Source organism: Mustela nigripes, chromosome 2, assembly GCF_022355385.1.
Source record: "Mustela nigripes isolate SB6536 chromosome 2, MUSNIG.SB6536, whole genome shotgun sequence".
Classification (NCBI taxonomy): domain Eukaryota; kingdom Metazoa; phylum Chordata; class Mammalia; order Carnivora; family Mustelidae; genus Mustela; species Mustela nigripes.
Window position 1 is genome coordinate 15556750 of NC_081558.1, and position 16477 is coordinate 15573226.

The window sequence follows — 16477 nt, forward strand, 5'->3', positions numbered from 1 at the left end:
TATACATCAGATCAAATTCCCATTGGAGGACCAGGAAACACCCAGCAGGTGAATTTGGACAGCCAATATGGCTGAGATACTCCAAACGGAAAGGGCACAGTGCCAACCAGGGCTGTGCACGGTTCTCTATCTTGGGAAAATGTCAGACCCTTGGATTGGATTCAAACGCAAGGAGAAGGCAAGCCAGTTTCTAAAAAGTGGATAAGAATCTTTACAGAGGAAGATACACGAAGAGCCAACAATCATGTGGAAAACTCCATCTCATGGGTCATCCAAGAAATGCAAATTAAAACCACGATGAGAAAGGGCTACACACCCCTTAGAACAGCTCAAGTTAAGACCAGCCACACCAAACATTGAGGATGTGGGAGCAATCTGAACTCATACATTGCTGATGGGAGTGTAAGACAATATTAAAAACTTCGGGGAAAATGGCATTCTTGTAAAGGCAAACATAAACCCGTGTCTACCCTATGACTTCCAGTTCCACACCCAGGTATTGCCCAAGAAAAACACAAACATGGGTCCACATATGGAAATTTTCTTTTTAAAATTTTATTTATTTATTTATTTCACACACACACACACACACACACACACACAGATCGCAAGTAGGCAGAGCGGCAGGCAGAGGGAGAGGGAGAAGCAGGCTTCCCGCTGAGCAGGGAGCCTGATGCGGAGGCAGGGCTCCATCCCAGGACCCCGGGGATCATGACCTAAGCTGAAGGCAGACATTTAACTGACTGAGCCACCCAGGCATCTCACATACAGACATTTTCATGACAGCTTTAATAAAGTCACTCAAAACTGGAAAGGGCTCAGGTGTCCATCAGCTGGAGAGTGGATGGACTGTGGTCCAGCCTCGGAACGGGATCCCGCTCAGCGATAAAAAGAAACAAACTGGTGAAAGTTGCAGCAATGTAGTTGAATCTCACAGATAAGCTGAGCAAAAGTAGACATACACAGAAGAATCCGTAGTGCGATCACACTTATATGAAGCTCTAGAAAAGGGAAAGCCGACCACTGGCCAAAGATGGGAACAGTGGTTACTTTCTCTCGTTCTCTCTCTCTCTGTGTGTGTGTGTGTGTGTGTGTGTGTGTGTGTGTGTGTGTGTTGTGAGCAGGGGCTGGTATGGCATGGAGATTATGGAGATGATGGCTTAGGGACACGAGAGAACTTTCTGAGGTGATCGAACTGTTCTGAATCTTAATAGGGTCTGGGTTATGTGGCTGTATTTGTCAAAAGTGCTTGTACACCTGCGATCTCGTTGCACATAAATTATACTCCAGACAAAAGAGAACAACACAAACTCCCGTGCCCTACATAAGTAAATTGATTAAATTTTAAAAATAAAAGAGAGGGGAAGAGAACACATTAAAAAAACTTTTTTTTAAAAGATTTGTTTATTTATTTGAGAGGGAGAGCATGAGAACGAGCAGGGCCAAGGGGACAGGGGATGAGGGAGAGGGACAAGCAGACTCCATGCTGAATGCAGAGCCTGTCGCAGATCCCACAACCCCGAGATCATGACCTGAGCCAAAATCAAGAGTCAGACATTTAAATGACTGAGCCGCCCAGGCACCCCGAGAACACATTTTAAAATCTCTTCCCCTTCAAAGATGGATGCGTGGCACGTGTCACCCTACTCTGACAGAGAAGCCTCATGTTTCCGTGTTTGCAGATATTCTTGTCCAACCTGTTTTACAGATGAGATGACGGGGGCTCAGAAGGATTAACTAACTTCTCCAGAGTCACCCACGGAGGGCTCATTCCAGTCCCGACCCGCATCTGTCTGGCTCCATAACCCGGACCCGGCCACGGGCCTGGACTCCCACGCCAGGGGCTGGGCATGCGTACCCCGAGGTGCTGGCTCATGTGCCTGGAGAGAAGCAGATTTTACTCTTTGATGATAAAGTGAAATAATTACATTTTTTTTGAAAACAAAGAGACGGTAGTGTAGCAAACAAATTTTGCATGTATTTTATTTTATTTTTAAAGATTTTATTTATTTATTTGACAGAGAGAGAGGGAGAGAGAGAGAGAGTGTGTGTGCATATGAGCAGGGGCAGAGGGAGAAGGAGAAGCAGGCTCCCCGCTGAGCAAGGAGCCTGATGTGGGGCTCCATCCCAGCCCTGGGATCATGACCAAAGGCATGCTTAAAGGCAGCTGCTTAACTGACTGAGCCATCCAGGTGTCCGTTTGCATACATTTTAAAAATAAAAATATTTAAGAAAAACTCCCCCTTGCAAAAGGTAGTATTAGGTAATAACTATTATATATATAATAAATGCCCCAGAGTGGAGGGGCATTGTCCATTGTGGTCATAGAAACTTTTGTGGATGTGTTTGAGAACTAATTCGCTGCATCATTATACCATCATGCCAAGTGTGTCTGGGCACCAGCTTCTGCCTCCATTGGCCTATGCTGCTCACCCAGCAAGCAGGCTCTAGTCTGATGCTCAGGGTCAAGCACATCTGACTGGGAGATGGTCCTGCCCTTAGTGTGGCTCAATCTGCTATGTTCCCTGGTGTAATCTACCAGCTAGACAGACAGAAGGGGCCATGTAGCTTCCAAACATGCTGCATAAAGCCTCACCAAACTTAAAACGTAGGATCAGGGGGCACCTGGGTGGCTCAGTGGGTTAAGCCTCTGCCTTCGGCTCAGGTCATGATCTCGGGGTCCTGGGATTGAGCCCCGCATCGGGCTCTCTGCTCAGCAGGGAGCCTGCTTCCCTTCCTTTCTCTGCCTGCCTCTTGGCCTACTTGTGATCTCTCTTTGTCAAATAAATAAATAAAATTAAAAACAAAACAAAACAGTAGGATCAGCACACCTAGCTGGCTCAGTCAGTGGAGTGTGCGACTCTTGATCTTGGAGTTGTAGGTTGGAGCCCCACGTAGTATATGGAGATTACTTAAAAATAAGACCTAAAAAAAAAAAAAAATAAAATCGTATTATAGGATCTATCAGCTCAGGGAAGCTCTGCTTCTCTGTATCTTCATGTGCAGGGGATTAATGGGTTAGGGAAGGATCGGATGCTTTCCCATGGCCTTTATTGCTTATCAAACGCAGAATTTCAAATACTATTTTCCACACCACTTCTAGTCCTTTGTCTGATGAGGGGAATCCCCACTCATCGTCTGAACCTTGGAAATGGTGCAGCGTGTGGGTCCACACACTACAGCAAAGGACCCGTGGGCTTGTTTTTGTATAACCTGTGGACTGAGAACCATTTTTGCATTTGGAATGGGTGAAAAAAAAGAAAAAGAAAAAAAATTGGCAACATGAAATTTATATGAGATTAAAATTTCCATGCCCCTCGGTACAGATTTCCTAGAACAGAGCCACACTCATCCGTTTACATGGGACTTATGGCTGCTTTCGAGCGACAGCGGCAGAGCTGAGTAGGGAAAGACCGTACGGCCCACAAAACTGGAAATAGTTACTGCTTGGGCCTTTCCAGAAAAGGGTGGCCAACCCCTGCGGGGGAACATAGGCGAGTTGCCCAGAGTCCATCAGGACTCTGTAGGGAGACAGAATTACCCACAGCGATCTCTAGGGGGCGCGGTCTCTCCTCTCCCAGCAGAGTGTGGGCGGCGCTCCCAAATTCGACTTCTCAATCCATAGCCACCCTGTATCTAACACTAAGGTGAATGAATACTGGTACTAAATCTGTGGGACGCCCCTTATAACGCGGGTGCTGGGGACAGAGGCAGGCACGTCAGATATGACAGAGCCCGTTCTCCCTTGGCACAAGTTGGCAGGACACCCGGCGGCAAGGCCAACTGACCAGACCTCCCCTGAGACTGGCAAAGGCCGGGAGGTCAGCACACAAGTGGGACAGGGAATTTGGGGTTCAACAAGAGCATCTGAGCTTCACTCCCCGCCATTGCTGGGGGGACATAGAGGCAAGGGGGGGTGTAGTGAATCCTGTGGGGGTTCCGCCCAGATTCCCCTGATGCATCTGTGCATCTATCCCCTAGCTGTAGGGTGCACTGCTAACATCTCTTGGGGCCTCCTTCTCTGGGGAACTGGGGGGAGGCCAGGGAGGCTGTGTAGCCCCTGCACACAACTTGGCCTGTGATTGTAGGAAGTGGGAATACAGAAGACCAGGATGGTGCCCTAAGGTGGGGCACCACGGGGGCACAATTTCTGTCCCAGAGCTGCCAGGGCATCAGGCTGCAGCTGATCCCAGCTGAGAGCATGTCCTCACTTGGCTCCTTCCTCTGCCCGGTCCTGCTTCCCTCACTCTTCTCCTCGGGAGAGCACCCCACAATAAACCCCCGGGTGTGAGTGTCTCCACCTCAGGATCAGCTTCTAGGGAGCCCAGTCCTGGACAAGATTCATTGCAGAAGACCTTAACATGGTCCAGTTATGATGAGGGGTGCTGAATACATTTCGACCCACGGATGGTTCCAGTCTTTGGCTGATTCGCCTGCCTCTGGCCAGATCGAGCGAGGTTCTTTCTCTGGGTCTTCTGTCTTCCGCACCTGCCCCTGCAGAAGGGCATCTGTGTGTGGCCTGACTGGGCCACGTGGAACTATGCCATCATTTGGGGGCAGCATTCTACAGCAGTAATATCCTTCCTGCTTATTGAATCTCGGAATTCATTTTTGCACCGAAGACATCACATAAACCCAAACAATACATGGCGGCTCTGTGGTGATGACCCGGGGAGATGAATCACATCGTTCATCCTCAAACCTTGTGTTCCTTATCAGCCTCATCTGGAACCTCAGACACAGAGTGGACGCATGGCTGGGGGGTGGTGGGCAGTTTGGTCTGGCTTTGATGTGTGTCTGGAGATGACAAACTTGGGATGAGAAAGAGAGAAGACCTCGTTCCCCTACACACACATTCTCTGTCTCTATCAGCCCTTTGGCCCTTGGATAGATTTCAATATCCTTTATGGCTGATTTCTGCCCTACATATTAGGAATCAGCCTTTATACACCACCTGCCCCAAGAAGCCCTCCATGACCTTCTGCGGAGGTGGGGGACCACCCAGGAGCCCCTGAGTGGGGAAAGCAGAATGCTGAAAAGCAGGCACTCCGGGGTTAAAATAGAGCACAAGCGTTTGGCCACCTGTCAATAAATATGAGCCTTGTGGGTGCTGGCTTTGTGGCTGAGACTGATCCTTATTCTCCTGGGGCGCCTGGGTGGCTCAGTGGGTTGAGCCTCTGCCTTTGGCTCAGGTCATGATCTCAGGGTCCTGGGATTGAGCCCCACATCAAGCCCTGCATCCAGCCCCTCATTGGGCTCTCTGCTCAGCAGGGAGCCTGCTTCCCCGTTTCCCTCTGCCTGCGGCTCTGTCTACTTGTGATCTCTCTCTCTCTCTGTCAAATAAATAAAATTTTAAAAAAAGAGAAGAAGCATAGTCTTTCATTTCTCTGTGGTGTAGCACTGGTATAATAAAGAGAAGTTTTCAAAAAACAGTTAAGTACAGCATAATTTCAGTTTTTAATATAATATAAATAATTAGTGTAAACATAGGCTGGAAGTATTTGCACCAAAATGCTTGCAGAACACATTTTGGGGCAGTTTGGAGATAGCGCTCTTTCCTTTCTCTTTTATTTATCAACGTTTCTGGTCCTTCTACCGGAGCTATACATGATCTGTGTTCAACCAAGGGTGCAAAGATGATTCTTTGTAGAAAAGTGTCCTTTTTTTAAAAAAAAATTTTTATTTATATATATGACAGAGATAGACACAGAGAGAGAGAGAGAACACAGGAGGGAGAGTGGGAGAGGGAGAAGCAGGCTTCCCACTGAGCAGGGACCCCGATGTGGGGCTTGATCCCAGGACCCTGGATCATGACCTGAGCCCGAGGCAGACTCTTAACCATCTGAGCAACCCAGGTGCCCTGAAAAGTGTCCTTTCTGAGATGTGTTAACCAACGTGTTAATCAAAGCCCTCTTTGGGAGGTGGTGACAACTAGGAGGGGGCGACTTGGACTGTGCCTCTAAGGGTGGGTGAGATGTCTTTTGGAACTTGGTGATTCGAGCCTTCCAGGGCTGACGGGGAGAACTATTCAGGGGCAGAAAACAGTTGACAGAGCCTTCCTCTCTGGGGTAGCTCTTGTGGGAGGGAAGCCAACAGAACCTGCACCCAGTGGTTGTCCCCAGCCAGTGGCCATCTCTGGGTTGGTCCCCAGGATGTCCTCCTACTCTCCATCCTTCACACCTGCCTCCGGCTATGACTCCGGACCACTCACTCTTCCAGTCCCAAATAACCGTTACAAATAACAGTATTATTTTTGCCCGTGTCCTTCTCTTCCAGCAGCTGCTCAGTTTTCTAGGAACACGAGAGATGACGTAGGTGCCGTATTATGTATACTTAAAGCCCACGGTCAGAACATCAGCATCTTTCTTACTAGAAGAGCCACAGGATTTAACCTGAACCAGAGCACATCTATGATCTTCAAATATTCTGAAATAAGATTCCAAGGTACTCTAATGATAAAAATCACTTTTCTAGGTGATGACACAGCACGTGTCGTGACTTAAGTCCGGAATGGCTAGTGTGCAAGGAAGGAAACCAAGAGGTAGGCTGGAATTCACTATCAGATCCTCGGGCAGAGAACCACTGTGTTCCCACAGCAGGGGAACAGCAAGAACTTGGAGAAGCTGCCGCATGGTCATGGACTATAGGGGCTCCTTAAAGTTCCGCATGAGTTTCAAACCTGCAGTGGGGGGCCAGACCTGCAGGGGTGGGGCGGAGAGCTAAGGGGTTGGGCAATCTTGCTGCCCCTCCACCCCATGCCTGGCAGACCTCAGGAAGTCTGACGGAACTGCCCAGGGGCCCAGCGAGAACACTGGTCACAGAGCCAGCAAGCGGGTCTGGGAGGGCACCCTGAATGGAGGTAGGTTTTTCCTAGAGTGCCAGAAAAGCTTAGTGGGAGACAATCTGTATGCAGAGTCCCAATGGGGCCTTAGGGGTTATCAAGATGCAAATTATTTTGATTTTCACCATTGCTCCTATGCAAGTGCAGAAAGTCCCAGGTCCTCGGCATCCCGAAAGCTCACCCCAGGACTCTAGGAGATAGTTCGGGCAGTGGGAACATCAAGAAAATGCTAAGGACGTGGCAGGGAGACAGATTTAATTGTCCTGGGTGTGCAGCAGTCATGCCACCAGTCCTTATGGGACCACAGGGAATCCTTACCCTCTTTGAACCGTGCTTCAACCCGTCCTGTCCTGGGTGTGGCAGAAATCACCGCATGTCAGTGCTGGCCTGGGGGATGCCAAGGCTGGCCTGATAGCTGGACAAGAGGGATGAGAGAAGAAGGGCTTCCCAAGAGGCAGTTAAAGGAGGAGGCTGTGGACCGTAGGAGTCTGCTGTTAGGAGAGCACTTGGCTTTGGAGCAAACCGCAGGAGCTGAGCAGGGACGGGCTTGAGGTGGGAGTGGAAGAAGTTATTCTGAGCTGATGGGAAGGGGTAGGCACAGAAGAGTGGCTTCTTGAAGATTTCTGAGAGCCAGAGACCAGTAGGACTCTTGCCCTCAGGGCAGGGCTCAGGAAAGACAAAGAGTAAGAGAACAAGAAGTCCCAGAGGCCAAGACCTGGCAAGGAAGATCTAGGGTCTGCGGAGGCTGAGTGTGAGCAGACTTTGTGGAGCGATTTGCCCTAAAACCAAAGCCTGAGCAGGGAAGAGCCAGGGAGAGAAGGCAACGCCTGGTCAGTGCCTGCCCACTGCGACTGCAGTAAGAAATCTGTGTTCTATTTCATTTATGCTCCGTGAGCGGTCCTCCCCTGCTACCGCCCAGAGGGTCAGGCACAGTAGAGCCAGGAAAGGCCAAGGCACTGTCTCTAGAGGATTGTCCTGCGATGGAAGCAGGGGTAACAGAAGGGCCACCAGCAAGAGACCAGGCAGGGGACAGCTCTCTGAGCACCCATAACGAAGTGTGAGGTGTGGCCACCCCACAGCAACCCGATGGGTCTGGGGTGCTGGTCTCTGCCCTTCTGTCCTCTCCTTGGAGACATTCCCTCCCACTGTTCCCAGGGAAAGGCTCAGCCACGAACCGAATGTCTGTATTTGCTCTTAATGTTCCTAGTCCCTATAACGCTAAACCTCTCCTACCTATTTGGGAAATGTATGATTTCTCCCCAGTGAAAGGAGAAAAATGGAACAGTGAAGCCCAGCCACCTTCTTGCCCCGAATGTCAGTGAATAAGTCATGTCTGGGCAGTGGGAGAGGGGCTAGGTCAGGAGAGAGGCGGTGTCTGCTCTGACTTCTCTGCTCCTTTCTCCCCATTTTTATTCTAACTCCACCCCGCCCCCCGCCCTTGCTCCCTACATGACTCCTACATCACAGGATCCAGAGTGCATTTTTGTCCTAATCTTTCAGATTGAATTCTCTGGGGACCCACTTTGCCCAAAGTGGAACCACTATCAGGCTGATAAATCTCCTTCACTTATGAAATCCTGAGGGGCAGTCTAGCTGCCAGTGTGGGCAGGTGATATGGAGACCACAGGAGGAGAGTCTCGGGATGGCATTCCTGGGGTAAACTCTTTGTCTGCTCAGCAAGTCCTGGGATTCTGGGTGCCTTGTCGGTCACAGTGGTATTGGGTGTCAATGCTGTTCCTGCTACCAAGTTCTGCTCTCCTCTGGGGACTGGAAGCACGACTTCCTCGGCTCCTCTGTTGTTGGGTGGGGCCGTATGACTCCTTCCAATCAATGAGCGGACAGAATGTGACTTCTTGGCTGGAGCCTTGAATCGCCTTGAGTGAGTTTCCTTCCTCCTAACTGGGTGATGTGGCCATACCGTCAGATCAAAGTCATCCTCAGCCTGGATCCCTGAGTGACTCCAAAGAGCAGAACCGCTGCCGACTTTGGCCGTATGGCATAGGAAGGAATATGTTTTTCTCGTGTTAAGCTGATGAGCTCTCAGGATGGTAAAGTGCAGCAGTGTCACCCAGCGGATGCTGGCTGATACCATCATTTGAGAAGGAACAGGAACAGACTTTCTTTTGACATGTGTATCTAGGAGGCGTGATTTTTTTTTTAAGATTTTATTTGACAGACAGAGAAAGAGAGCACAAGCAGGGGGTGCAGCAGGCAGGAGGAGATGCAGGCTCTCCACTGAGCAGGGAGCCAGACCCGGGACTCGATCCCAGGACCCCAGGATCATGACCTGAGCTGAAGGCAGATGCTTAACTGACTGAGCCACCCAGGCATCCCTGAGGCCTGATGATTAAACAAGCATTGGCATTAGGGGATGGTGTCCTTATTATCGCTGATTGTGGAAATTACAGAGCTACCCAAATGGAAGAGAAAAAGTAGAAATGTGGGATCTGGGTAAAAGAATTCAAATGGAGGGGTGCCTGGGTGGCTCAGTGGGTTAAGCCTCTGCCTTTAGCTCTGGTCATGATCTCAGGGTTCTGGGATCTAGCCCTGCATCGGGCTCTCTGCTCTGCAGGGAGCCTGCTTCCTCCTCTCTCTCTGCCTGCCTCTCCTCCTGCTTGTGATCTCTGTCTGTCAAATAAATAAACAAAATCTTAAAAAAAAAAGGAATACTTAATGTGCACTCCAGAATTACAAATACTGTGATTTTACTGTGAAAACTGACCAAGGGTAACAGTTATTGGTGTGTCTCCCATTAGATAACACAGGGCTGGAAAAGAGTGCAGCTCATTGACCCCCTTGCTTTGGAGCTTAAGATTTACAGGGACTTGCGAGGCTAGTAGGTTTGCATCACATTGAACTTCAACTTTTTCTAGACTGGGAGGAGGAGGAAGAGGTCATCACCCTCTCCTCCTCCTCTCTCATGGCTGGCCTTGGCCAGAGAAAGCCCGAGGTTCCAAAGAGGCAGACGGGTAGTTGAAGCTGCAGGGCAATGACCCAACCTCTTCTTCGGTTCCAGTGGAGTGGGGTCTCATGTCTTTGATATCATAGAGACAACCCAAGATAAAAGGAGGCTACGTATTTTGGAGGTTCCCTTCCGCTAGCCCACAGTTCTCAAACTTGACATGCATCAGGGTCCCTTGGAGTACGCTGGCTAAAACGGATGAGTGGGCCCCACCTAGAGTTTCTGATTCAGTTGGTCCTGGATGGGGTCTCTATTTTGCATCTCTAACCAGTTCCCTGGTGCTGCTGGCCCAGAGACCCTACTCTGAGAACCACAGCTCTGGGACAATATCAAGTATTCACTCAAAAATGGGGAGGAAATGGAACAAGGGAAAGTAGTTTTAAAATCTTTTAAAGAGGTCTTTAAAATGGTTTTTATATGGAGTCAATTTAAGGACTACTCATTTATCCTTCTTCTGAAAACCAGGAAAAATCTGAAAGTACTACCCAGCAGACATTACACCGTGGAAACCAGGAGTGAGGAAAGTCTTGTGATCGGGAACTAGAGTTGGTTGACCAAGGTCAATCAAGAATTGACCTTAAAGAAAAAAAATCTTATTAATGCCAAAATAATATCACAGGTTTTAAAACTAGCTTTTGAAATGTGCTCCTATGGGAACACTTAACACATATGAAATGGAAATCTACATGCTTTTTAAAATGAGTCGTTTCCTTGAAAGATACCTTGCTCAAGGGATATCACTGACTTTACCGTTTTGGCATTTTACTGGGTCTTTCACAGACTGTGAGGCAGGGGACCAAAAGGCAAATGACATAAAACCCTGTATGCCCCGTGACAAATGTCAGTGAGGCTGGGGGTGGGGATGGGTGGTTACTGGAGGGCAGCCTGGTGAGAGCTAAAACAATTACCATTAGGGCAAGTAACATAGTTTCCATCTCCTGCCTCGCCTACACAGGCAGGGAAGACAGCATCAGCCCCCCTCTCACTCTGGAGCATCCCTCCTTCAGGTTTCAGGGCAACGACTTGTAATTCTTGGATTCCTTTTCCTAAATCAAATAAAGAAAAAGCTACATACGCATCTCTGGAGGAAAATGTCTGTATTAAAAGCCAAAAAACCACAGAAGTACAAGAAACGCCCACCAGGCCACGTCACTGGATAGATCGACTTGGAAAAGGTTCATAAAGTTCATTTTTAGCGGTAACAATATGTGGGTGTGAAATCTTTCCCATGCCTCCCCCCACTTAAATAAATTAAAAAACAACAAACTTCAAATACTATGTTTGGATACAAAGAGCTTCTCTTCCTACAGCAATAGCAATTTGATTTTTTTTTTTTTTTTACTAAAACTTTCATTTAAAACAGGTATTAAATATATAAAACAAATACACAGGATTTGGTCATTTTCTGCCATGAATATAGGGCACGTGGGTGCGGGGAGGGAGGGGGGCAGGGGGATACAATAGAGGGGAAAGGGCCCTGTCTCCCTCTTGTCGGTCCTCCTAGCTGCGGATCCCACCCTTCGGGCGCAAGGGCTGGCACCTGCCTTTCGGAACGACGCGCGGCGCGCAGGTCGCTGGGCCAAGTCGCTGGGGCCCCTCCGGCGGCCCCCTCCCCGAAAGGAGAACTAACGGTCACTACAGCACGAAGCACACGGGCCGAGTCTCCCGGCGGGAAAGGCACCCGAGAGCGCAGCCACAGGGCGGACGCGGGGAGGAGCGGGGCGGGTCACTTGGCCGCCGCCCCCGAGGTGACGGCCGCGGCGGCGGCGGCGGCGGCGGCAGCGGCTGCAGCGGCGGCGGCGGTGGTCCCCGCGGGCACGGCGGCGGGGGCGGCGGCGGCTGCGGCGCTGGCGGTGGTCCGACGCTGCTCCATGCCGTTGGGCAGGAAGCCGGCGATGATGGGCACCGGCCAGATGAGGGCGGCCACGCTCCACACGACGATGACCAGGGTCATGAAGCAGGCGACCAGCGTGGACTCGATGGGCTTGCGGTTCAGCCGCCAGCCCGGCTCACCCTGCAGCTCCTCCAGGCTGAAGTCCAGGCAGCAGAAGTGCAGCGGCTCGCCCTGCAGCCACAGCGGCCCGGGGGGCTCGGCCGCGGGGTAGGCGGGCAGCGCGGTGGGCGCCCCGGAGGCGGCGGCGGCGGCGGCGGGCCGGAGGCGGCCCGGGCGGCGGCCGCGCACCCAGCCGCAGCCCACGCAGAGGCGCAGGTCCTGCTGCGCGCCGCCGGCCGCCAGCCCCAGGTGCTCGATGAGCAGCGGCGGCCCGACGCGGTGGAAGGCGGCGGCGAAGAAGGCGCGGCCGTGCGCGTTGGTGGAGAAGAGCAGCAGGTCGCACTGGAAGCCCCGCGGGCGGCCCCAGCGCACCAGCAGCGAGCTCAGCATCTGCCGCTGCACGCTGATGTTGCACGGCGCCGCCGCCGCCGCCTCCTCCGGGCCCGGGCGCTCGGGGGGCCCGGGAGCCGCCGAGGCCAGCAGCCGCGGGGCGGCGGGCTCGCCCGCGGACGACGCGTTCACGGAGGCGTTGGGGGGCGCCCCGCCGAGGCCCGGCGCGTCCGCGGCCCCGCCGCGGGCGGGCGGCAGCGGGCAGGCGGCGGCCAGCAGCGCGGCGAGCGGGAGCAGCATGGCCTGCGGCGGGCGCCTACGCGCGCGGGGCGGGCGGCGGCTGCATGGCGCACGGGCGACGGGCCGGCGAGCGGACGACGGGACCGCGGGAGCCGGCAGCCGGGCGGAGTGGGGGCGCGCCCGGCACCTGGCAGCCCGCGGGGGCGGCGCGGAGGCGGCAGCGGCGGCGGCGGCGGCTCGCTCGGCACGGGGATCCCTCCCGGCCCGGCTGCGTCTGGGGTTCCCCGCCGCCCCCGCCGCGGGGGCCCTCGGACGGCCGGGCTGCTCTGCAGGGCCCGGCGCTCGCCCGGAGCAGGATTCCCCGACTCGGCTCCGCCCCCCGCGCGCCCCGCCCCGCCCCGCCCCGCCCTCCGCCCGCCCGGCTGCGAGACTCGAGGGAGGGCGGGGTTCCACGGGCCCGGCGGGGCGGGACGCGCGCGGGGAGCGGGGCTCGGACCCTGCGGCGGGCGGGAGCCCGGGCCGGGGGCGGAGCAGTGGGTCGCAGGAGCCGCGGGGCGGGGGTGGGGGAGAGGGACGTGGCCCCGCCGGGGGAAGCGGCCCGCGCGTCCGACTCCGGGGCGGGGGTGGTGGGGAGGCGGCACCGGGCGAGAACTGCGTCCTGCGTGGGAGACCATCCCGTGGTCGCGCGGGAGGGGTGAGCCTGCGAGGTCGCGCCTTAGTGCCCACCGCGACCCCTCTCGTTTTACAGAAGGGGAAACTGAGGCCGAGAGCGGGTACCCCAAGGCCACCCTCCAACCCAGAACCAGGACTCCGGGCCACTAGGCTTTCTACCTTTCCACGGTAGAAATCTCAAATCTCCAATCGGTAGAGTTTGTTTTTTAATACGCCTCGGGCACAATAGACCCAGAAGCGGCACCTTGAGGAAAATGCTAAGAACTCTCTGGAGTTTGGGCTGCAGATGGGCTGTGGGAGTGTGAGCCCAGCCAGCAGCGGTGCGGCTCCAGAGGTGCAGATGGGGAGTTTCACTCGCAGGAAACCGCTTCTCCGGAGCACAGCCTTGGTTGGCAGGTAGCGGAGTGTTGGTCTGTAGAATCCATGTCAAGGGACGATTCCCGTTAGGACAGCAGGTTGGGGTATCAGTCAAGAACAAGGAGCCACGATCAGATTTATATTAAAAAAAAAAAAAACACTTTCCTAGTAATGTGGCCTCTTACACTCAGGGTCGGGGTGCGGGGGATCACTGATGCCCTCTAAGGGAACGCTCCCGTGGTTTGAAGCCATTGTGCTCCGTGAACACCAGCGATTCCTGAGTCTGAGACGGAAGGGGTGGAGGGACACGCAGAAGCAGCCAACAAAATGGCCCTCACAGAGGTAAGTTTCCTAAACAGAACTCCATTGCTAGGCATTGTGGCTGGTTACGTTTCTGGAAGCTTTGTCCATTATTTCTAACAATGAGTAAAAACCAGGAGGAGAAAGACCTAAAAACAGCCTCAAAATATCGGAACCTACCTGGCCCCTTTCCAGCTGGGCGAGTCATTATTCTGATCTGGTCTTGGTTTCTCCATCTGAACAGTGGGGGTGGGGTACCTGTCTAGGAGGGATACTAAGATAAATACACCTGATCCAGTGTCTGTCTGTCCACAGATGTGCTCACATGGTGGCTGCTATGATGTTCTTACTACCAGTCCTGCCTGATGTGGGTGTCTGGAACGATCCTTGGTTTCTATAGAAATGGTTAATCTCCCTGAGGGGATAGGACTCCCCTTTTGTTTATTCCTTTTCTGCTGGGAAGTGGTGTGCCCAGAAAGAACAGTGTGTCTTTTCATGCTTTTATTATACATGACTCTTCCTCCAAGCCTTGCATGTCGGGAACAGAATCTGTCAGCCGCCAAGTTGGGGGACTGAGCAGTGTGGCTAGTGATCAGCCCAAGAACATCAGGGCATCTGAGGGCTGAGCGAGGCCCAGTCTTGAAGGTGGGGGGGACATTTTAAGTCTGGTCACTGTGTACAGCAGTGGAGGATACTCTCTAGTGTTTCAGCCACGGGTGGGGGCTTCCTGGCTTTGTCTGACCAGTAGCGAAGGCAGCAAGAAAGGGAGCAAAGTTCTACTGGGGGGGCGGGTTGGGTCAAGTCGTTTGCTGCTGAATTGTACCACCATAGCCCCGTGTCCTGGCAACATGCCCTCTGCCCACTTTTCCAGCACGTACCCCAGACTCTGAGACCTCACATGCAGAGGGACAATTAAGCGTGTGTTTTCTAGATTGATCTGTCTTTTTTAAAAAAAAATATGTTCTTTTATTTATTTATTTGACAGACAGAGGTCACAAGTAGGCAGAGAGGCAGGCAGACAGAGAGAGGGGGAAGCAGGCTCCCCGCCAAGCAGAGAGCCCGATGCGGGACTCCATCCCAGGACCCTGAGATCATGATCTGAGCCGAAGGCAGAGGCTTAACCCAGTGAACCACCCAGGCACCCTGATCTGCTGTCTTTTTGGACAATTGGAATTTGGGAAGAAAAGATAAGAACTAAGTTATTTTCTGGCCTGTTTGCTGTTGGGTTACCAGCAACAAGAAAAGTACCTAGCATGGGGTAGGGGCTCAGAACTGGTGATGTCTCACCTTAGGGAGGCTGGGCTTCTCCTTTGACAGAAGGTAAGCTCGTATATCGTGAAACCTGTTTTATCTTGAGAAAATTTTCAGTTGAGCTTCTTTATAAAGATGCATGTTTTGAGGCACCTGGGTGGCTCCGTCGGTTGTGTCTGACTCTTGATCTGAAAATCTCAGGATTTTCAGATCGAGTCCTGAGTCAGGCTCCACACTCAATGTGTCTCCCACTCCCTCTGTTCTGCCCCCCACCCTCCACTCTCTCTTTCTCAAATAAATAAAATCCTTTAAAAAAAAAGATGCATGTTTTATAAACATATATGAACATGTTATATTGTATATGCAATATGGCTGATATTCTGTGCTTTTGTTTGTGGCTTATACTGTGCACTGCTCTCTTTTCCATATTTGAAATTCTCTCAAGTTGATATGTTCTTGATTTCTCTGAAGGTTGCATCTCTGAATATTTGTTATCTAAGGGGTGAAAATTGTTTTGGAAGCTGAGTCCGAAGTGCCGTCTTATACACGCAGTGATCTCCTTTCCCCAGTCCTTCAGTTCAGCTAACAAAATCCTGCTGTGATCCTTCAGGATAAACAACACAGGACCTTGAAGTTTGGTTGTTGGACTTACACACATAATTCACCATCAGCTGTACAGTATTTTTATAAGAGATAATATGGGTTTGTACCATTTGTGATAATATAGGTTTGTAACATATAAACAACAATATGGGTTTGCAACATTAAAATAAGGGAAAATTTCATCTGTATGTTTTATTACCTTCATAGAATCGTAAAAGAGTTACATATCTAAAAACATTAAGGGGCATCTGGGTGGCTCAGTGGGTTAAACCTCTGACTTCGACTCAGGTCATGATCTCGGGGTCCTGGGATCGAGCCCCGCCTTGGGCTCTCTGCTCAGCGGGTAGCCTGCTTCCCCCTGTCTCTCTGCCTGCCTCTCTGCCTACTTGTGATCTTTCTGTCAAATAAATAAATAAAATCTTTAAAAAAATAAATAAAAACATTAAAAACATATATGTTACAAACATATTCAATATATTACTTTATAACCACATTGTTGTATGAAGGTTGGAAAACAGTGAGGAAACAATGTTACTCCCGGCTACCTGTCCTCTTTCCTTTTCTGTATCTGTGTCATCCCTTTTTCCATTTTGCATATTCTCTAAAATGTGCACCTATTCTGGGGGAAAAAAAGATAATTATACTAAGGCCTCACCCCCTTTTTGCAACCGTTGCCGTTTTCAGACTCAGCCTCCAGCAGGGGTCCGGGAGGGCTAGCCAGGGGCGTGGGGTGTGCAACACCCTGTTGCTGACTGAGCAAGCTGGCCAGTTAAGAGTGGTGCCTGAGCTACAGGCAGAGACTTGCCCCCTGTGTGTTTTGTGTGGTTCCTCCCACCCGCCCTTGGGTCCATTTACCACTTTCCCTTCCCCTCGCCGGCTCTGTTCCAGGCACACTGACTTCTTTGCTGTTCTTGGAACACGCAGCGCA

General features: G+C 51.9%; 1 protein-coding gene and 1 long non-coding RNA gene across 3 annotated transcripts; one reads left to right on the forward strand and one right to left on the reverse strand.

The window, feature by feature from the left end:
* Positions 1-10885: 10885 nt before the first annotated feature.
* Positions 10886-12756, reverse strand: TMEM158 (transmembrane protein 158). The gene has a single exon (XM_059387804.1). It carries the CDS (start codon positions 12424-12426, stop codon positions 11530-11532), a length of 897 nt encoding a protein of 298 aa, XP_059243787.1. The 5' UTR covers positions 12427-12756; the 3' UTR covers positions 10886-11529.
* Positions 12757-12894: 138 nt separating this feature from the next.
* LOC132009775 (uncharacterized) lies at positions 12895-15943 on the forward strand. Of its 2 annotated transcripts, none has more exons than XR_009402058.1 (3): positions 12895-14062; positions 14681-15015; positions 15418-15943. It is a non-coding gene; the product is annotated as an uncharacterized LOC132009775 (long non-coding RNA). The 2 variants fall into 2 exon arrangements; XR_009402057.1 differs by lacking the exon at positions 15418-15943 and having other exon boundaries at positions 12896-13737; positions 14011-14062; positions 14681-15399.
* The last annotated feature ends 534 nt before the right edge of the window (positions 15944-16477 follow it).

Coding starts and splice junctions, on each gene's coding strand:
- TMEM158 (XM_059387804.1), bottom strand. CDS start 12,426: ATGCTGCTCCCGCTCGCCGCGCTGCTGGCCGCCGCCTGCCCGCTGCCG.